The sequence below is a fragment of the Alnus glutinosa genome, chromosome 4, assembly GCF_958979055.1.
Source record: "Alnus glutinosa chromosome 4, dhAlnGlut1.1, whole genome shotgun sequence".
NCBI classification, from domain to species: domain Eukaryota; kingdom Viridiplantae; phylum Streptophyta; class Magnoliopsida; order Fagales; family Betulaceae; genus Alnus; species Alnus glutinosa.
This window is the reverse complement of record NC_084889.1, coordinates 26,154,476-26,177,623: the sequence shown is the minus strand read 5'-3', so window position 1 is coordinate 26,177,623 and position 23,148 is coordinate 26,154,476. Positions and strand designations below refer to the sequence as shown.

At 32.1% G+C, this 23,148-nt stretch overlaps 1 protein-coding gene, 1 long non-coding RNA gene and 1 other non-coding gene across 3 annotated transcripts; all 3 read left to right on the top strand.

Annotated features, from left to right (window-relative positions):
- Positions 1 to 7,035: 7,035 nt before the first annotated feature.
- On the top strand, positions 7,036 to 7,124 carry LOC133867515 (small nucleolar RNA SNORD96 family). Its single transcript, XR_009900074.1, has one exon. It is a non-coding gene; the product is annotated as a small nucleolar RNA SNORD96 family (small nucleolar RNA).
- A 260-nt stretch (positions 7,125 to 7,384) lies between these two features.
- On the top strand, positions 7,385 to 7,904 carry LOC133865764 (uncharacterized). The gene is made up of 3 exons (XR_009899804.1): positions 7,385 to 7,453; positions 7,588 to 7,653; positions 7,772 to 7,904. It is a non-coding gene; the product is annotated as an uncharacterized LOC133865764 (long non-coding RNA).
- A 13,081-nt stretch (positions 7,905 to 20,985) lies between these two features.
- Positions 20,986 to 23,148, top strand: LOC133867131 (ankyrin repeat-containing protein BDA1-like). The gene is made up of 2 exons (XM_062303822.1): positions 20,986 to 21,704; positions 22,088 to 23,148. Exons 1-2 carry the CDS (start codon positions 21,087 to 21,089, stop codon positions 22,988 to 22,990), a joined length of 1,521 nt encoding a protein of 506 aa, XP_062159806.1. The 5' UTR covers positions 20,986 to 21,086; the 3' UTR covers positions 22,991 to 23,148.

The window sequence follows — 23,148 nt, the reverse complement described above, 5'->3', positions numbered from 1 at the left end:
GAGAAGACGAGAGCAAGAGAGAGAAGACGAGTGAGAGAAGAAAGAAATGGATAAAAAAATAAAAGTAGAAAAGAAAAAATAATAAATTAAGAGTAAAAAAGAGTATTTAATTGATATAGAGAAAATTAAGAAAATTTATTATGATTTTTTTTTTATATATAGAAAAATAAAAAATAGTTTTGTTCCTTAAATATAAGGAAAATGGTTGGAAAACTGATGCTAGTACTCTTTTAGCACTAACCAGCAGTCTCCTTATATTAGTTCCCTTTCTTATATTTAAGAAAAATTTCATAAAAAACATAAAAAAAAAAAAAAAAAAAAAAAAAAAAAAACTCTCACAACAGATGTCTTATATTTTGATAAGGGGATTGAAAATTTATAGTAATTCTCCATATATAAATGTCTACTGTTTATTCTCAATCTAATATTGTAATATAAAAAAAGTTTCTCTGCTCTATCCTCTTGGTTTCCGCAAGGACTGCTTCTTCTTTTTTTATTATTATTATTATCTCCCTTCTGTAATGTCAAAGAGAACTGCTGCATTCAAGAAATAGATTTACATTGAAATACAGAAGAAGAAATTGCATGACTGGATCAAAATACGGTTGAAATAAGAGAGAAGAAAAAGCTCTCCTGACTTTTGAGGGATAAATTTTAGGGAAGGCTATGTGTTCTAGTGTGTGCGAAGTAGCATTGATGTGTTTTATATATGATCGATTTGCTTTCAAATTTCGTAAAGAGCTCCGAATTTTGTTGAAGAAGCAGAGGGAGCTCTTCTATGAGTTGCAGAGGCACAGAGCCTGATGCTGGTGATGATGGTGATGATAGGGTGGTGGGGAGCCTTTGAAAAGAGATAGGTTTGAAGAACGAGACACTATGGGGTTTGGGGGATATGAAGGTTTGGTGGGAAAGGAGAGGATTTGGGAATTTGGTGGTGAATAATTGGAGAGAGGCAGAGCGAAGACATGAGGGAGTCACTACAAGAAATTTGATCATTAGCGGCCACATTATTAGCGGCCAACGCATAGTGGCCGCTAATGATCATGTTATTAGCGGCCACTTTTAAAAGTGGCCGCTAATAATACACTATTAGCGGCCAAAAACAATTAGCCGCTAATAGTCGCCATTATTTGTAAACTATTAGTGGCCACCTAATTGTGGCCGCTAAAAATGGCCGCTAATAACTTGGCGGGGAGGTGCGGAAAATTCCGAGAAACTATTAGTCGCCGCTAATAATAAAACTATTAGCGGCCAAAAAAGTGGCCGCTAATAATTGATTATTAGCGGCCATATATAAAAGTGGCCGCTAATAACCAATTATTAGCGGCCACTTTTTTGGCCGCTAATAATCCATTCCCCACCAAGTTATTAGCGGCCACTTTTATATACGGCCGCTAATAATATTTAGCCTTTTTTTTTTATGTTTTCAAAATTTTCATTTTTTTTTTGTTTTTATTTTAAATATATATTTTTCATTCTTAATTTTTTTTTTGTTTTCCTTTAATTTTTTTAATTTGTTTGTAAAAAATATGTTTTTTAAAAAAAAATTGGTTTTTTTAAAATAATAAAAAGAAATTTTAATTTTTGGTTTTTCTATCAACAACAAAAAAATAGTTCTTTTTCCTTTTTTTTTTTAAAAAAAAAAGATTAATAGAAAGCTAGTTTTTCTTTTTATTGTTTTCCAGAACTATTAGCGGCCACTTTTTTGGCTGCTAATAATATTTACCCTTTTTTTATGTTTTCAAAATAATATGTGCTAACTTTTTTCCTTTTTTTTTTTTAATGTTTTCAAAATTTTCATTTTTTTTGTTTGTTTTTATTTTAAATATATCTTTTTCATTCTTAATTTTTTGGGATAAATACCCCATTGGTACCTGAGTTTTACGTGTTTTTAAATTTAGTACCTCAGTTTTATTTGGTATCATAGGTGGTACCTGAATTAAGGATAAAAACCCATTTGGTACCTCTGTTAGATTTTCCGTCCAAATTTTAACGGCTCGCCACGTGTCAACCGCTGAGGTTGACACGTGGCACTACATAAAAAAAATTAAAATATTTAGAAAATGATTAAAAATAATAAAATTAAAAAAAGAAAAAAGAAGAGGGGTGGCTGAGCCACCCCCCTTGGCCACCATGGGGGTGGCCGGCCACCCCCATTTTGGCCAAGGAGGTGGCCCAGCCACCCCCTTGACCGGTCTGACCGGTCTGGGGTGGCCGAACCACCCCATAGGGGGTGGTTCGGCCACCCCACAGTTGAAAAAAAAAAAAAAAAAATTTTGAAGGGTTTTGGCCCTAGGGGGTGGTTCGGCCACCCCCTAGGGCCAAAACCCTTCAAAAAAATTTTTTTTTTTTTTTTTTTTTTTTTCAACTGTGGGGTGGCCGAACCACCCCCTCTGGGGTGGTTCGGCCACCCCATACCGGTCAGACCGGTCAAGGGGGTGGCTCAGCCACCCCTCTTCTTTTTTCTTTTTTTAATTTTTTTTTAAAAATTTTATTATTTTTAATCATTTTCTAAAGATTTTAATTTTTAATTTTTAATTTTTTTTTTATGTAGTGCCACGTGTCAACCTCAGCGGTTGACACGTGGCGAGCCGTTAAAATTTGGACGGAAAATCTAACAGAGGTACCAAATGGGTTTTTATCCTTAATTCAGGTACCACCTATGATACCAAATAAAACTGAGGTACTAAATTTAAAAACACGTAAAACTCAGGTACCAATGGGGTATTTATCCCTAATTTTTTTTTTCTTTAATTTTTTTAAAATAATAAAAAGTAAAGTTAATTTTTGGTTTTTCTATCAACAAAAAAAAAAAAAAATCATTCTTTTTCCTTTTTTTTTCTTAAAAAAAAAAGAGATTAATAGAAAGCTAGTTTTTCTTTTTATTTTTTCGTTTCTTTCTTTTTTTTTAAAAAAAAAATTGTTTTCTAGAACTATTAGCGGCCACTTTATTTGTGGCCGCTAATAGTTGATTATTAGCGGCCACTTATGTGGCCGCTAATAATATTTAGCCTTTTTTTATGTTTTCAAAATAATATGTGCTAACTTTTTTCGTTTTTTTTTAAAAAAATGTTTTAAAAATTTTCATTTTTTTTGTTTGTTTTTATTTTAAATATATATTTTTCATTCTTAATTTTTTTTTTCTTTAATTTTTTTAAAATAATAAAAAGTAAAGTTAATTTTTGGCTTTTCTATCCACAAAAAAAAAAATCGTTCTTTTTCCTTTTTTTTTCTTAGAAAAAAAAAAAGATTAATAGAAAGCAAGTTTTTCTTTTTATTTTTTCGTTTGTTTTTTTTTAAAAAAAAAAAAAATTGTTTTCCAGAACTATTAGCGGCCGCTTTTTTGGCCGCTAATAATCAATTATTAGCGGCCACTTTATTTGTGGCCGCTAATAGTTGATTATTAAGTGGCCGCTAATAATATTTAGCCTTTTTTTATGTTTTCAAAATAATATGTGCTAACTTTTTTCGTTTTTTTTTTTTTTTTAATGTTTTCAAAATTTTCATTTTTTTTGTTTGTTTTTATTTTAAATATATATTTTTCATTCTTAATTTTTTTTTTCTTTAATTTTTTTAAAATAATAAAAAGTAAAGTTAATTTTTGGTTTTTCTATCAACAAAAAAAAAATCGTTCTTTTTCCTTTTTTTTTCTTAGAAAAAAAAAAGATTAATAGAAAGCAAGTTTTTCTTTTTATTTTTTCGTTTGTTTTTTTTAAAAAAAAAAAAAATTGTTTTCCAAAACTATTAGCGGCCGCTTTTTTGGCCGCTAATAATCAATTATTAGCGGCCACTTTATTTGTGGCCGCTAATAGTTGATTATTAGCGGCCACTTATGTGGCCGCTAATAATATTTACCATTTTTGTTATGTTTTCAAAATAATATGTGCTAACTTTTTTTCTTTTATTTTTTTTTTAATTTTTTTTAATGTTTTCAAAATTTTCATTTTTTTTGTTTGTTTTTATTTTAAATATATATTTTTCATTCTTAATTTTTTTTTCTTTAATTTTTTTAAAATAATAAAAAGTAAAGTTAATTTTTGGTTTTTCTATCAACAAAAAAAAAAAAATCTTTCTTTTTCCTTTTTTTTTTTCTTAAAAAAAAAGGGATTAATAGAAAGCTAGTTTTTCTTTTTATTTTTTCGTTTCTTTTTTTTTTTAAAAAAAAATTGTTTTCTAGAACTATTAGCGGCCACTTTTTTGGCCGCTAATAATCAATTATTAGCGGCCACTTTATTTGTGGCCGCTAATAGTTGATTATTAGCGGCCAATTATGTGGCCGCCAATAATATTTAGCCTTTTTTTATGTTTTCAAAATAATATGTGCTAACTTTTTTCGTTTTTTTTTTTTTTTAATGTTTTCAAAATTTTCATTTTTTTTGTTTGTTTTTATTTTAAATATATATTTTTCATTCTTAATTTTTTTTTTCTTTAATTTTTTTAATTTGTTTGTAAAAAATATTTTTTAAAAAAAAAAATTGGTTTTTTTTAAAACAATAAAACCTTCATTGTGTGAAGTCTGATCAGTCGACCTCTATCACGATCGATCAAATGATCTATCGATCCTATTGGTCTATCAAGATCGATCGAATAATCTATCGATCATATTAATCGATCACGATCGATCAGATGATTTATTGGTCATATTTATTGATCAGGATCGATCGGATGATCTATCGGTCCTATCGATAAATCACGATCGATTGGATGATCTATCATAATCGATCGGATGATCTATCGATCTTATGGATCTATCAAGATCAAGCGGATGATTTACCATGATTGATCGGATGATCTATCGATCTTATGGATCTATCAAGATCAAGCGGATGATTTACCATGATTGATCGGATGATCTATCGATCTTATTGATCTATCATGATCGATCGGATGATCTACCATGATTGATCGGATAATCTATCGATCCTATTAATCGATCGGATGATCAATCAATCCTATGGATCTATCATGATCGATTGGATGATCTATCGATCCTATGGATCTATCATGATCGATTGGATGATCTATCGATCCTATGGATCGATCACGATCGATGGGATCGATCCTATTGATCGATCACGATCGATCAGATAGGATCAATACTATAACGATCGATCGGATGATCTAACGATCATATTGGTCGATCACGATCGATCGGATATGATCGATACTATAACGATTGATCGAATGGTCTAACAATCCTATCGATCGATCAGATTATCTATCGATCCTATTGATCTATCACGATCGATCGGATATGATCGATACTGTCACGATGGATCGAATGATCTATCAATCATATTGTTTGATCACGATCGATCGGATGATCTATCGATCCTATGGATCGATCACAATCAATCGGATGATTTATCGATCCTATGGATCGATCACGATCGATCGGATAATCTATTGATCCTATTGATCTATCACTTTCGATGGAATGATCTATCGATACTATTGATCGATACAATCACGATTGATCGAATGATCTATTAATCCTAATGATCGATCACGATCGATCGGATGATCTATCGATCCTATGGATCGATCACGATCGATCGGATGATTTATCCATCCTATCGATCGATCTATCATCCGACCGATCATGATAGATCAATAAGATCAATAGATCATCCGATCGATCGTGTAGATCAATAGGATCGATAGATCATCCGATCAATCATGGTAGATCATCCGATCGATCATGATAGATCAATAGGATCGATAGATCATCCGATCAATAATGGTAGATCATCTGATCAATCATGATAGATCAATATGATCGATAGATCATCCGATCAATCATGGTAGATCATCCGATCGATCATGATAGATCAATAAGATCAATAGATCATCCGATCAATCATGGTAGATCATCCAATTGATTATAATATATCAATAGGATCGATAGATTATCTTATGGATCATGGTAGATCATCCAATCGATCATGATAGATCAATATGATCGATAGATCATCCGATCGATCATGATAGATCAATTTGATCGATAGATCATCCAATCAATCATGGTAGATCATCAAATCGATAATGATAGATCAATAGGATCGATAGATCATCCGATCAATCATGATAAATCAATAGGATCGATAGATCATGATAGATCAATAGGATCGATAGATCATCCGATCAATCATGGTTCATCCGATTGATCCTATTGAAGTATTATGATCGATTGGATGATCTACTATGATTGATCGGATGATCTATCGATTCTATTGATTTATCATGATCGATGAGATGATCTACCATGATTGATCGGATGATCTATCATGATCGATCGAATGATTTATCGATCCTATTGATCTATCATGATCGATTGGATGATCTACCATGATCGATCGGATGATCTATCGATCCTATTGATCTATCATGATCGATTGGATGATCTACCATGATCGATCAGATGATCTATCGATCCTATTGATCTATCATGATTGATTAGATGATCTACCATGATCTATCGATCCTATTGATCTATCTTGATCGGATGATCTACCATGATTGATCGGATGATCTAATATGTTAGTTTAACATACTATATAAGGCAAAAATGGATTTTTTTTAATAAGACAAAAATGTCTATAAATTTGAAAAAAAATAAAAATAAAAATAACTTTTTTAAAAACAAATTAACAAAATTAAAATTTAAAAAAAGAAGAAGAAAAAGAACAATTTTTTTTAAACTCAAAATTTACTTAAAATTAAAAATAAAAAACCAATTTTTCAAAAAAAAAAGTTATTTAAAAAAAAAGGAATTAAAAAAATTAAAGAAAAATGAAAAAAAAAAATAGAAAACAAAAAATAATTTATTTATAAAAAAAAAACTGAAAAAATACATAATAATTATGAACACAATTTTTTTTTAGAAAAAAGAAAACAAACGAAAAATAAAAAAGAAAAACCTGTTTTTTATTAAATTAAAAAAACGAAAAATAATTTTTCTTTAAAAAAAAAACAAAAAAATATATATGAAAATTAAGAAAAAAAAACCAATATATATTCAAAAAATGAATTAAAACGTCGGTGATGATATCAAACACCAAATTACCATCTTTCGGGACTGAATGGCTTTAAAGCCTTGCTGTGATCTTGCAATTCTGAGGTGTTGATTTCAAAAAAAAAAAAAAAGAATTAAAAAATCAAAAAGCTCATGATTGAGCCTTTTGGGTGAAGGGGGGGAGGGGGTGCAGGGGTGCACGCGGGACACGAAAATTTTCGTGTCCCGCGCGCGCCTCACCCCCAAAAGTTAAATTTTTTTTTATTTTTTTTGTTTCTTTCTAAATAGCCTGTACTCTCTCTCTCTCTCAACTTCATTTGATTCATTTCTCATTTCTCAGAACTCTCGTCTCTCCTCTCTCTCTCACTCTGGTCTTTGTTTCAGATATTTGATTTATTAAAATCTGCTACAATTTTAAAGAGAAACAAGAAGAAAAAGGTACCTTACTCTTCTCCATTTTCTTCTTCTTCGTCTTTGTGGTTTCTATTTCTTTTCTTTTCTTTTCTGTTTTTTTTTTTTTTTTGCAAATTTTGTGACATATCTCAGCTCTGTCTCTCTTGTCTTTGTTTCAGATTTTGGTTTATTTATTGCAATTATTGAAATCTACTTCAATTTTAAAGAGAAACAAGAAGGAAAAGGTACCTTACTCTTCTCCCCTTTCTTCTTCTTTGTCTTTGTGGGTTTCCATTTCTTTTATGTTCTTTTTGTTTTTTTTGCAAATTTTGTTAATTCATATCTTTGGGGTTGAATTTGCAGATGTCCAGGAGTTTTATCAGTTGTGAGATCCCGATGGGTCAATTTTAATTTCTTATACTTCATCTCCTCCGTTTTTTTTTTTGAAATATATTTTGCTTGGTGAGGGGCACTGAAAAAAATGGCCGGATCTGAAAAAATTGTCGGATTTGAGCTAGTAGGAGAGATGAGGAGAGGGGGTGCGTTGGGGGTAAACATTTTTTTTTTTTTTTTAATGATGTATTTGTATTTAGTTTTATTTGTATTTATATATATATATATATATATATATATATATATATATATATATATATATATAGTTTTTTTTTTTTTTTTTTTTTCATTTTTAGTAGTATTAATTGTATATAGAGATTTAATTAATGCAGTGAAGTTAAATGGATCTATTTTTTTTTTTTTTTTTTTTTGTATATATATATTTATTTTATTTTTTTTTCAATTTTTTAATAGTATTAGCGGCCACAAATGTGGCCGCTAATAGTTAAATCAGTCGGGTATTATTAGCGGCCACATGTGTGGCCGCTAATACTAGACTATTAGCGGCCACTCATGTGGCCGCTAATAATACCCGACTATTTTAACTATTAGCGGCCACATACGTGTCGCCGCTAATAGTCTAGTATTAGCGGCGATTTTAGACTCAGTTAACAATTATTAGCGGCGGATAAAATTACTTTTAGCGGCAAACTTGGTGGCCGCTATAAAACAATTATTAGCGGCGACCAAAAAAAGTGGCCGCTAATAGTCTTTAGCGTCGGACTATTTATTAATAGCGGCCAAAATAACATCATTAGCGGCCAAATTTGGCCGCTATTTATTAATAGTGGCCAAAATAACATCATTAGCGGCCAAATTTGTTGGCCGCTAATGATCAAATTTTTTGTAGTGAGTCTTGGGGATGACCTTGGCGGTGAGGTCACCGTCGGAGATGGAGACGTGCTGAGGTGAAGACCCAGGACGATGATGCTTCTAGAATCAAGATAAAAACGAAAAAAAAAAAATAAAAAAAAAAAAATAAAAAATAAAAAATAAAAATAAAAAATAAAAAAATAAAAAAATAAAAGTGGGATAGAGAAAAAAGAATAAAATAAAAGTAAAAGGGAGTATTTAATTGATACCGAAAAAATTAAGGAAATTTATTGTAAAATGTTTTTTTATAAGAAAGTAAAAAATAGTTTTGTTCCCTAAATTTTAAAAAATGGTTAGGTAACTGCTGCTAATGCTCTTAGTCATAAGTCAACATCAACCTAATACATCTCATAACATATGCATAATATATTAGAGGTAAATACATTGTAGTGGAAACTAAATTCTTTATCTATAAAGAATAATTACGACATCAGAGTCATTTGACTATCTATGTAATTAAAGCTTATCAACACATTAATTACATATTTAACAAAAGAATGGTTATACAAAAGTGTCACATATGACCCGTGCTATATACAAAATGCTTGTACAAAAGATGGACTATCCACAAATCCAACAAATACAACTGTCACGAAATGCTTCAGTCGTAGTACTCCAAATATAAAGCCACTACGTCCTCATCGACTTCAACGGTACCTATAGCACAACATTAGCATCTACACAGTCGTAGTGGTTGTCATGTTCGCATAGGTGGAAATATTAGTCCACAAATTTTGTAGTGTAAAACTCATTAAGTTTTCACAATGAGCCAACTTTTTTTTTTTTTTTTTTTTTTTTTTTTTTTTTTTTTTTCTTTTTTTCCTACCTAGTGTTTACTATAATAGCTATTATTAGTGAGAATCTTTCTTTTAAAATGTTTCATAGCTAATATAGTAAACATATGAGCTTGTTATCAAGAAAAACTATACTACTTTATACTCGCATCATACATATATCAAGTGGTTTAGTGATATTCGTATACAAGCTTCCCAAACCTTCGGGAAATACAAGCATACAGATACGCTTAAGCAGAAAATGAGTGGCATCCTAACCCAACTATATAAAGATACGAGTATTTTTAAACCTTTGGAAAACACAAGTATCTAAGCACATTTAAGCACAGCGCTTTATGAAACATCATATGCACTATATCCGTAACTATACACATATGTTCTGTTTTATTCAAACTCGAGCTCACAGGTATATTGGTACGTCTAGCATAAAAAATGTAAATCAGCACTAGGGAAGACGGGATCAAGCAAACATGTGGTATATTAATGTTAGTGGCCATTGCAACTATGATTTTCCAAGCTAGGATCACCCAACCAGGTGGCGTACATTTGGTAAAAAAATACATCCAGTTCAAGGGATAACTTCAATTGTGTGCATAATAATATACATGAAGCCGGCACAACAGTTTTATCTTATTTCTATCCAGGTGCTTACCTATTCTTCATATCGTTCAATACCACCTCTCTTTGCTTCTCAGTGCGTCGTACTTTTTGTTACTTTTGGATTTCCTCTTACAAGCAACTTCTTTATATGGTCAGTTACATTAGCCATGACTACTGTTGTCTTGTGCATGGCAATTACCTATATGTAGGCAATGGTTTTGGTGACCTCAGATCATATAGGCAGCGCGTTTGATGATATTGAATAAAATATCTTAAAATATGATTTATGATCTAATAATAATGTAAAAGAATAAATGTGAAAATGAATATTTATAAAAATAAATATTCATTTATAAACATTTATATTTTTAATTTGATAAAAACTCAATCGGACCTTAAACTTTGGAATGATGGAAACAGAGTCAAACGAACTCCATTTTGGTCGATTCAAAATTCAAAACGCTTGTCTCAAAGTCTTCTAGCTACCCCTCGAATTTCATAATTTTTGGATTTCGTTAAGGGTAAGGAAACACCCACGAAAAATACTAGCTTTATTTTGGACGAAAATTTAACATTAGTAAGTTTGTGGGCCCATTTTAGTTAAAATGGACCCGGCCCATAAAACCCAGCTCATATGAAATGATAGACTCAGTCCACACGATCAGCGCCCAGCCCATGCACATCGATAAATATCGGTTAAAACACTTAGTTGGAAAACTTAGTTTCCTAAAGTCAGAAACTATTTCTGGTTAGATGTTGATAAGCCGATATTTTCAAAGTCTGATGACTCATCCTTGAGTTCTTCTACTTGCTGCCCAAGTTGTAGTTTCCAACCATTAAATGAGATGAAATCAAAGAAATCTCAACCATTTAAGCCATCCCAATCGTCCAAGGAAAATGCATCCCCCTTCATTCACAAATAAGAGATTTTATCTTGGTAATCATTTCTGTAAACCACCTGTTGATCATCCAGCCGTGGAGGATAGTTTGTGCTGGGTGAATCTCGTCCCTTCAAGCCCTCTATATAAGGAGAGCATGGGTGAATCAGCTTTCATCAAGAAACCAATTCCAACACGTTCTTTTACGTGCAACTCCCTGTTTCCTTTTCTTTAGAGTGCAGAAACTTTGCTATAGATCTCTCTTGTTTCCTCTAATCTTCCAGCACATAGAAACCAAGAATGAAGCCTTGAATCATCTCTCATTTCCCCACAAACACAGCAGAGAATAACACCAGAAACTGTCCCTGTTTGCACCGAAAAAACAGAGCATAAAGAGCTCTCTGTTTCTCCCCACTCGACCAGCAGCAGATCTCTTCTTCTTCTCCATCTTGGAACAGCAACTGCAGGTAAGAATCCTCTCTTTTGGATTCTAGTTTCTCTTCTCTTCTCTCTCTGTCTCTCTCGGGTACCTGCTGTGTGCGTTTCGGTGAAGAAAAGAAAAGTAAAGAAATAGGAAGAAGAAGGAAGCTCGTGAAAAGAAAGAAAGAAAAAGGGGAAAGAAAACAAGAGAAGACAACTAAACACTTACAGAAAATGAAAAGCAAAATGACAGAAAAAGAAAAGATGAAAGGAAGTGTGTGTGTTCGGTGATTGCAAGAAAAGGAACAAAAAGCAGTATATAGAAAAGGACAAAGAAAAAGAAGAAAGGTAGAAAGAGAAAAGAGAAGATAAATAAAGAAAAAGGATATTTAGTGACATATAAAGTTTTGTTTTAAAATTTATGATTTTATGAGTTTTAATAAGTATTAATATTTTAATGTTGTGTTTTTAAACATGGTTTTTTATTTGGCGCAAATGATTTATAAAATACGTCATTGTAATACCCGAATAAAAAGTAATATTTTACAAAAGTGCTATTACGCCGCCCAAATATTTTTGAAGTATTTTTAGGCATTAGTAACATTAATGCCGTTATTCCACCCAAAAGTTATAAGATTAAAATAAGAATTATTTATATTGTACCGCTTGTGTACTTTTAAAATATAAAACCCATTAATTATATTAATCGAGTTACTATGTTAATTTGGTACAAAAATAGATAAGCTTTTAGAATGCCGTTTTAATTAAAGAGTATTTTAGTCGTTAATTAATAAAAGCCGTAATAATGTCCGCATAAAATATGTGGTAATATAATTAACCTTTTTATGCCGTTATAATATCTAAGCGACATTAGAAATTGGGATAAGTGATTTAGAAGTCGAAAGTGATGAAATGTTAAAATAGGTTCTTAGTCTTTTATACTAACATATTATCAAATGTATACAACTATGCAATCATTATTCCTGTGGACTTCTCTTTGTAGCAGAGAACTGTGAGTATTTCTTACTCACTGAGGGTGATGCTGAATTTTCATAATGTTATGATTTCTGCTTTATTTAATTGGTTGCGCATGTGGAATTTGCATATTTTGTTATTTAATTATAGCAAAGTTGGGAGTGACGTCTGCCAACGGATCAGGGAGTGACGTCTGCCTGAGCCAAAAACATTAATAAAGAACAGAGTAGGGAGTGACGTCTGCCTACGGACCAGGGAGTGACGTCTACCTGTGCCAAAAAGATAATAATTATTAGAGGAGTGACGTCTCCTTAGAACTCGCTAAACGGGAGTGACGTCTCCTATCATTCGCTAAACGGGAGTAATGTCTCCTATAACACGCTAGACAAGAGTTACGTCTCTTAGATTTTATATACTGGAGTGACGTCTCCTTGAATCTATTTATTAGAGTTATGTCTCTATAAGATTGAATGCAAGAAGCTCGTAATTTATTTTATAATAAAACTGTGCATATAAAACTGTCATTACTTTATATTATTTCATGGTGTTGCATTTACTTAAATAAATCAGCACTCATATTATTATGGGAAACAGTAGACTCACTTTAATATTTTGTGTTCTTGTTTATATATATATATATATATATATATATATATTGGTGCAGGTTTATAGACAAAGATTAGAGCTCAAGAGGTCTTAAAGCTAAGGACGCATAGATTGTATTTTGTTTATAGTTTTCTGTGTTTATTACATTTTATGTTGACAAAATTGCTAATAGTTTCCATGTAATCTCTTGTATCACTATTAACACATGTTTCCATGTATTTGTTCTAAGTATTTTCTAATGGATGTCTATAGGTATTTTAGTTAGAAGCTCTGATGTGTTATTTAATTTCAAGTCAATTGGAAAATATTATATTCCGCTGCTAATTTATAACTCTGATGAGTTAGTAACGTTACGTGGAAAAATTAAAAAATTTTCACTTACGTCTTTTTGTAAAAGGCGGGGCGTTATAGGACAAGACCTGGTGCCAAAATTCAGAGCTGGTGAGCTATGGAAGAAGGTTTTTGGCCCAGTATTTATCTATCATAATTATGCACCTATCGGAGATGATCCGTTTTGGCTATGGGAGGATGCTAGAATACAGATGATGAATGAAGTCCAAAGCTGGCCTTATAGTTTTCCAGCTTTTGAGGATTTTCAAAAGGTTGTTCTTTGAGATGTTCTTGACAAGGAGATGCTGGAGCAAAATGTGAAGAAGAAGGAAGAAGAGATGAAGCCAAGGTTGGAAGGGAAAGGGCTGAATTGTGCAAAGCTGGAACTCTTCCTCAGGGACAAGGAAGTTGTTAGGGGGGAGGGATGATACGGACAACAAGCTAGGGCTGATGTGGCACTGCAGCAGCAACCTCTAACCCTAGCCGCATTTACCCTAGCCACCACTAGCATAATAAGAAGCTTATAGCGGAATAAGGAGTAGAATACTTCTCCATATTTTCTTTCCCTAAGTGTCTTAGCTAAATAAGGAATATATTTTTCATTCTTAGTTTATTTTCTTGCAATGTGTTATGACGGCTAAACCTAATGGTTAAGTCTTATGACCTAGCCGTCATCTATTTAAGTGTAATCCTACTCAATGAATAAACATGCTGAATTATAATCAAACATAGACCTTATTAGTTGTTTTGGAGATCAAGGCTCTCTCGAAGTAGGTCATATCTTTTTCCTTGTTATTTTTATTATTTGATCGCATCATGATTGTTATTGTGATTTACATAATTCACCCACTCTGTTGGATGGTGCATAAGTTGTGCAATTTCTACTCTAGTCAAGAATGGGTGTAGTAGAAAACCCGCCTAATGTCTAAGAGAAAAATTGTCATGATCATAATTTTAGTTGTAAGGGGAAGGGTTTGGGTAATTTCATTGTAATATTTTAGGGTTAGTGTTAAGTTCATTAGTCATTGATTTGTATTAGGATTATTGGGTGATTTTTTGAAAATATAAATCAGACTCCAAACAGTACCTAGAAGGGGGGTTGGGTAGTTATATGCCAATATAATGCGAAATTAAAAAAATAATCAACCACACACAAAAAAAAAAAACCAAAATAGGAAAAACAATAAAGCAATTAACACAGATATTTGGTGATGAAATGAAAACTCGTTGAAGTTAAAGAGAAAAACCAATTCAGGGTAGCCAAACATAGAAAATCAATTCAATTACGAAGAATAGCGAATTACAAGATTTTCATACTCACAAAACCTTTGCAATTGTCATACTCCAAGTAGCTCACTTGTCTGCTTCTTTCTTAGAATCTTCGGAGAATTCTTATTTCTTGATCTCTTTAACCGGAACTCTAGTTGGTTTCAATTGTTCAAGGTTGATAGTAAAACAACAACCCAAATTCGAAGAGAGATTTAACATTAACACTCCATGTCTAAAACCCTCTCTTAACATACTGAATTCTACCGTAGAATCCTTAATAAATTATTACTTGGAATTTATTTTAAATAGACTTTTGAAGAAAACCTAGTTCGAGTAGGGATAGGATTTCAATAAAATTCGCCTAGATTTTTGGTCATATAGTGCGGAGCGATTTTAGTATAGTAAACTTTCGAAATAAGAAAATCTTATTTCAAATTGATTTGTGTTCTTTTGAGTTAGTTTTGCAATGCCGTTGATTTCACCTCAATCCGATACTGGAGCCGAATGTTATCATACAAACACTGAGACTTGCTCAATCTAGAATTGACAAATCTGATTTTAACTCCACTTAATGAAATTCCGATTTGCTTATTCAATTCCCTTGATTGATTAGACTTAACCATATCATATAGATTTTCTATTCCTTGATTGATTTAACTTAACCCCATCTTATAGGTCTTTCTATTTGAGTTTGATTCAGCCCACTCGAATTCAATTCCATCATCATGTCTTGGAAACTTATTCACCAACTTACCTAGTAGACTAAACTTACAATCAAATAAGTATTGACACTGAATTTGTCAACACTAAAAACCTAACAATTATGCATAAATAAGTGGTTTAATGATGAAATTCTCTCAGTAAATTATAGTTGAAGAATGCCTGAATCCTTCAAAGTAGACAATATTTTGTCTTAAAGTTTTTGGAATTGATAGCCAATATCGGTCCAAAGCCAAAAGCACTTCACAGGAGGGCCTAGCTCCAAAATCAATTACTACTATTGTTAATACATAAACTTTGAATCTATAAGAGCATTTATATGGCTTACTCATTTCACCTTTAGGCTAAAATGACTAATCAAAACTCATTTACACAATAGCAATATTATAATATATCTTCGAATAATCTGAAAAATTGTATTTTAGAGTATGTCTATATGACAAAATCTATGTTTTTCATTTTAAGGTTACACTCATACGAACCACCTTAGATGAGAACAAAAATTTTGCTAACTTTATAGCAAATAATTATCAAAAAAAAAAAAAAACTTATCGTTGAAAAAATATCTAAGAATTAAAATAAAGAAAGAGAAAGAAATAATAATAATAATAATAAAGAATATTTAAATGATATAGTGAAATAATTAGATAATCGGATGTATGATACCTTTTAAAACACATTAGTTAAAATAGATAAAATAGGTTTTTGTTAACCATTTTACATATAAAAATGCATAAACCATTAGGAGTCTCTAAGAATAATGGTGAACTGATTGAGTTGTGTCATGCAGGAAGGATATTCTTAATTAGAACATCCTTACATGTGGTTGGAAACAAAGATCCCTTAAGATAGGTTTTCTTAACAAATAAGGTGGTAGTAGAACCCCAAGAGTTCACCATCCGATACTGATCATGTGGATCCGCATGCACACTTGTTGCACACCAAGTTCTTCATGTTAGAATATATGGAAAATATATTATTTTTTTATTTATATTCCATATTTAATTGATATTGTAATATTCTCTATTTGCGGGTTAATTATAATTAAATCATGAAAATTTGATTATCATTCTTTGTATTTACTCTAAACCCTAGAAATAGGAACCTTTGTATTGTAGACAAATAAGTTAGTCAATGAGCACAATGTAACCTTTATAGCTAATTTGTAGTAGTAGACATAAATATCTAATACCGAACCACCAATAATTCTTTGTGTTCTTTTCTCTTTCTTGCTTCCGTCTTTATTATATTATTTTCGATTTCTGCATGGTAGAGCCACTTTAAAATGATTGCCCACATTATTTTCGAAGCTGTTTGGCAACCCATTCATAAATTTTCAATTTCCTTTTCACTTCTTCTAAAAAAATCAAATAAAGAACATTCTAACTTTTTTATATTTTTTACATCACATCAATAATTTTTTATTACTATTCAAATAAAAAATTCACTACAAAATAAAACTTTTTCACTTTTTCATAAAGCATTCACAAATTTTATATCACATCAATCACTTTTTATTATTAATCAAATAAATATTTCATTTCATAATTACTTACCAAACAACTCCCTAATCCTTTCAAGGACTGTGACAGAAATTTGAATCACCAAGAATATATAAAAAATATATTAAGTTAATATGTAAAGAGTAAAATTATTACACATAAAATAATTAAACTAAAGAATTTTTTTTATACTATTTTTTATATTCTCATGATCCTGACAAATTAACGGAACCATATCCTCCTGATTGTATTAATTAAGAGCACCGACGAGTCAAATTTGATTCCTGGTACATATTTATACTTAATTCTGTTTTCTCTTTCCGAATGCCTTAATACAAGGTGATAATTCATTGCTTATCTGTTCATACTTTGCTTCTAATTATGAACAAAGTCTTTTTATTTATTTATTTTTTTACTTTTTTTTTTTTTTAAAAAAAAAGTCTTTTTGTAATAATTAAATAATTACAAATGGTAATTATGGTTTTTTAATGGTCAAATAAGGGTATTTGTAAAAGGTTATGGTCAAATTTAATTTTTCATCTAACATAACGATTAAAATTGATAGATGAGGCTAAGTTGTAACAAAATAACAAATTGATGGACCTAAATGTCATACCTGTTAATTCATATAGCTAAATAAAAAATAACTATTAATTAGTTCAATGGGCTGATGTATATTTATTACAATTTTATTCTTTTGTAGGACTTGCATTTAAATTGATAGCACAAACAGCAATGAAGAAAAACCTTTGGAGGGTTATTGCAAAAAATTAATCTTCTTTGCATAGATTGTCACCCGTTGGCATTACCCATTTATGTATGCCATAATTGGGTCGCCATGCTTTTGAAGCTTCAAAAGGGGTCATATACATTTATTGATGATATTGATTTGGAAAGAAGCTTTTAGAATTTTGCTTATGTTTATGGTAATAATAAGAGGAATGGAATTTAGTTTTTAAATGAATTAATTTTTGTGACAATTATTCATCAATTCCTAGAATTAAAATTCAAAAAGTTCATGTCACAATCACAGTGCAAAAGAGGATAAATCAACAGCTTCATTCCGCGGTCCTGTCGGTCCAATAATATGAATTAATTTTAAATATGTCAATTCCACGGGTCCTCCCAATCGTCTTATCTAATTATTGAAGGTGGCGTTATGCAAGGAATGTGATATATGTACCACAAATGTACGGACATTTTTTTTGATGTTGTATAATTGTAATGTACTTGTTGTAATTATAGTATTTTTCTTATTTTTAATAGGAAAATGTTATTTTCACTCCACTAACATAACATGTGCATAACACCCCCTCACATGAGGATGAAGCTCACCCACTGAGCTCAATCCTCATGTGAGTGGCTGTTGTGCTTGTAGAGTGCAGCAATTAAAGCCCTTTTTAATAATAGCCATAGACAGTTGCAGTTAATGATTTTAGCCAAGAGCTACTACCCCTATCTAGTATTGGATGTTCAATTTCTGTTTATTTATTTAACATGAACCGACTTCGAAATTATCACGAGGTTAAATAATATATTCAAACTCAATTCATTTATATTTTAAACGAACTCAAGCTTGTTCATGAGTTATTCAATTAAATTATTCATTTCATATATCAAATAAATAAATGTTATATTTATTTATTTATTTATTTTTTGCACAAGTCTATAGTAATCTATGCAATGTGTTCTTTTCGTCAAATATAAGCTATACACGGATAATCCACTGAATGAGGAAGGATTGGGATATAGACGATCTTGATGGATGTGTCTGGCGGATACTGAGAGACGGAAAGAGGCCACTTGGGGTTGATTGGGCTGGATACTTGAAGCAGCCGTTTATATTTATATATTCTGTAGCATATGAGGTTGATCCTTGTATCTTTTCTGGCTTACCATCATTGATAAAGATAAATTTCTTGGAGTCTCCAGAGAGAAAGTCGACTAATAAACCAATTACTTTTGAAAATAACGTCATGTTTTGGACCCCTGTTTTTTCTTCGTACTTTCCTGTCTATGCTTGTGTGGCGTGCATTTTTGAATAGTTTATCTTATCTTTTTGTAATTACTTGGACCTATATGTAAGGAGGAGGTTGTAGCTACGTGTGATCCCAAGTTGATTCTGTTGGGGATGACTTGTATTTTACGAAAAATATTTGTAGTAGTGGGACATCGTGTCAAGTTCTACTATGAGAAGAGAAGGACTATGGAAAACAGAGTATGAAGAAGAGGAAACAGAGTATGGGAGGAAGAACTCTGTATTCTCTGAATGAATGAATGAATGAATCGTTCATTACAAAATACTACTTATTTGCTGCAAGTTCCTGAGACTCCCCCTCAAGATGGATGATGTATAATTGTTTATGAATAAGAGACATCTTGGACAATAAATGACTAAAAGGAGAATATTTGCCAATCAATTAATAATAAATTAGTAATGAAAGGACACGTCTCCTTTACTTGTCTTTTAATAGATTAATTGAAAGAATGACAAGTTTAAAGTAACAATTCCCAGAAATCCCATTTACATGTCCCTGGCAAACCCTCTTACGTCGCTGTCAACGCTTCAAAATTTGAGCCATCCCTCTCTTCAGTCTCCACCGCTTATTTGGTCGCTTAAACCCCTATTTTTTTTTTTTTTTTTTTTTTTTTTTTTTTTTTTTAAAAAAAAAAAAGAAAAAAAAGCCTTTGGCCTTTAGCTTAGCCGACTTCTTCATTGTAATGAGTTGGATGAGATTTATGATACTTGTCTAGGCATGAAAAGTGATTTTTTTTTTTTTTTTTATTACTATTATTATTATTTTTTTTATGCAGTATATATTACATTTAAAATACCTTTTGACATTATTTGTAATCTTGAGTGTTATGTTTGCGATTTTTCATTGTCATTTCCTAAAATTGTCGTTCAAGTTTACAATTTTAAATTTTTGATTGTCTGCTTATGTATATTGAGAATGACATATTTAAAACTATTAGCAACGAAGAAATCACGCAGCAATTTCAATGTATGAAGACCTGTAGAGAACAACTAAATAAATTAATATTAGGTGTGACAAATCAATTTTAAGTTACATTTATATATTTCAGCGATAATTAAATTGAAAAATGTTAGATTTACAATACCAATACAACAACTGCACAACAACCCTTCACATGAGGGTGGGCCCTACACACTGAGTTCACCCTCATGTGAAGGATAGTTGTGCAATTGTTGTGATGATGTAGTGCAAGAATCAAATCTCAAATAAATTTTGTTGTCCCCAAGGGTTAGCTTAATTGGCTGGGGATTACGCCTCATGAAGCGGAGGTCACTAGTTGCAATCCCTCTTCCCCCTCCTGTGTGGACATGTCAAAAAAAAAAAAAAGATAATTAAATTTTGTTGAATTATTTATTTATTGCGTTGGTTATATTTTTAATTATTTTTTTGATTAAATTAAAAAAAAATTATTTATCAAATCGAAAAAAAAATTAATAAAAAAAAATAAAATTATTGCCCCCCCTCAACTAAAATCCTGGCTTTGTCACTGGGCATATCCTTACCCGCCAAATCCCAGCCAATCACCTCATGGTGGCCAAGGGGGTGGACCATTCTTCTTTCTTTTTTTTTTTTTTAATTTGTTTTTCTTTCTTTTTTTTTCAATTTTTTTTTAAATTTTATTATTTTTAATTATTTTTTAAAGATGTGGGTGATTTGGCAATTTTGTGAGTGCTAACGTGTCGCAAGGGACATGTGTCATGTTCATAGTGGTGTTAAATGGCAGTAACGTGGCGGGCCGCTAGTTTTTAGAGGGAAAACTTGACTAAGATACTAATTTAATCTTTTCTTAAAACGAATGTATTATTTATGATGCGAATTGAAATTCAAATATCAAAAAATAAAGTTTTAAAAATTCATGTACTAAAAGCATATTTAACCCTTTTATTTTTTATCTTTTAGTATCTGTCATTCCATCACGGAAAATGATGGATTTACAACATCACCATAACAATTATACAACACCTCCTCATATGGGGTGGGCTCCACACACAGTGAGGCCCACCCCATGTGGGAGTGTTTTACAATTATTTTACCGATAAAATGTAGGAATCAAACCTCTTTCATCACTGGCATCTGCACCAATCAACTTGTCAGTGTCACGCCTGCCATTTTTCCTTGGTCCCACTATCTCCATCTCATTAGCAATGGCTGTCACTGTGTCACCATTACGACTTGACCCAAGAGCTACCCGACTGGAGCCATCCTCCAAGATGTAAACGCCAACATTATTAAGTCCACTATCATCAACTTTTCTTTCATATACTTTTCACAGGTGAAGGATGGACAGAGGGCAAGATGAGACGGCGAATATGGCCGAACTCTATGTAGCCTCGAGGAATGGGTGTGTGAGCACCTTGACCACATTGATCCAAAGGGATCCACACATCCTTGATAGAGTTTCATTGACATCCTTCAGTGAGACTCCCTTACACATAGCAGCTTTGCTTGGTTACCTTGAATTTAGTGAAGTGCTTCTCAGAAAGAAACCTAAACTTGCAGAAGAGGTGGATTCGCGAGGACGAACCCCTCTTCACTTGGCTTCTGCGGAGGGCTACACTGACATAGTAAAAGTATTGTTACAAGCAAATGCATGTGTTGGCTTAACTCGTGGTCAATATTTTTGCTTAGTTCGTGATCAAGATGAGAGAATTGCTCTTCACTTAGCCGCAATGAGAGGACGAATAGAGATCATAAAAATGTTAATTAGTGCTCAACCAGAGTCCATCTGGGTGAATCTCAATGGAGACAGTGTATTGCACTTGTGTGTTCGATTTAATCATTTGGATGCTTTGAGAGTGTTAGTGGAATCGGATAATGGTGAAGAATTGTTTCTCAGCTCCAAAGATCATCATGGGAACTCCATATTGCATTTAGCAGTAGTGCTCAAGCAAATGAAGGTATATTAACAATATCTCTGTTGCTATTCTCCTACAAGACAAATTTTTTTTCTAGTAATATATAAAGTAGCACACTATCCACATCTATGAAATTATTTGAGATCTACTTCTTGTTTTTCCTTCCCCCTTTTCGTGAGTTTGTTTGTATTCATAATATATTGTAGGACTAAAATTTTATATTAGAAGATATATCGGTAGAATAAGTGAAAGAAAAAAAATAAATAAACAATCACGATTTTTCAAACATGCCCACCAAAAATAGAAAGATCCCTTGGTTTGATGTGTTTCTTCTAAAGATCATGCAAAAAGGTACATAGTAAATAACCCAAGAAAGATCATTCAATGTGGTTGAATTAAATTTATTTGGGGTTGTGTTTGTGCAGTCTATAAAATACTTACTTTCAATACCGAAAATACGAAGAGGGGCCAATGTCAAGAACAAGATTGGTTACACAGCTTTGGATGTCTTAGAGGAATGTCCAAGAGACTTTGAATGGTTTGAAATAAAAGACATTCTCAAGGAAGCTGGTGTGACAAGATCAATGGATCCTTCACTCCCACCAGCACCAAGTGGTACTAGTGTTGATGAAGCACAATCAGCTGGATCATGGTTTAGGAGATTGTGGAAGTGTGTTTGTTTGTCATTAGGTAAACGCTTGAAGCGAAACTGGACGGAGGAAGAACGTGGTGTGTTGATGTTAGTGGCCACTGTGATTGCAACCATGGCTTTCCAAGCTGGGGTCAGCCCACCAGGTGGCGTTTGGCAAGAGCATAAATACAACTCCACGGTTAACTTCTCATATTGTGAGCAACATACTAATTTTGAAGCCGGCACAGCAGTTTTAGCTTATTGTTATCCAGGTCCTTACCTGGTGTTAATATCTACCAATTCCATCTCTCTCTTTGCATCTCTGTGCGTCATACTTTTAGTCACTTGTGGATTTCCTCTTACGAGCCGCTTATTTAGATGGTTTTTTACATTAGCCATGACTACTGCTGTCGTGTGCATGACAATTACCTATACGTTAGCAATGGTTTTGATAAACCCGTCTCATCTTTATGATTATGTTAAGCCTTATCTAACGCCAGTGGATGTCATGGACAAGGTTCATCTTTTTGATGGACTGAGCTTGTTGCCCCTTACGTTAGTAGGTATTTGGATGGGAGTGGTTGTGTTGGTTGGTGTGATTCACATGATTCGCCCACTCTCTTGGGCGGTCAAGAAGTGGCGCAATTTCAAACCCAAGTTAACAAGGGGCTTGGCAGAAGATCCGGCTAATGTGTAAGAGGAAAGTGTCATGATCAGAATTGTATGGGGAAGGGTTAGGGTAATCTAATTGTGATATTTATCTTTAGGTTTAGTGTTAAGTTCATTAGTCATTGAATTGTACGTATTAGGATTATTGGCTGATGTTATGCATCGGATGTAATATTTTCCTTCTCA

Excerpts from the sequence above, each read along its gene's own strand:
- LOC133867131 (XM_062303822.1), top strand. The coding sequence starts at position 21,087 with ATGGACAGAGGGCAAGATGAGACGGCGAATATGGCCGAACTCTATGTA. Across the intron at positions 21,705-22,087 it reads TAGTGCTCAAGCAAATGAAG|TCTATAAAATACTTACTTTC; the intron begins GTATATTAACAA and ends GTGTTTGTGCAG.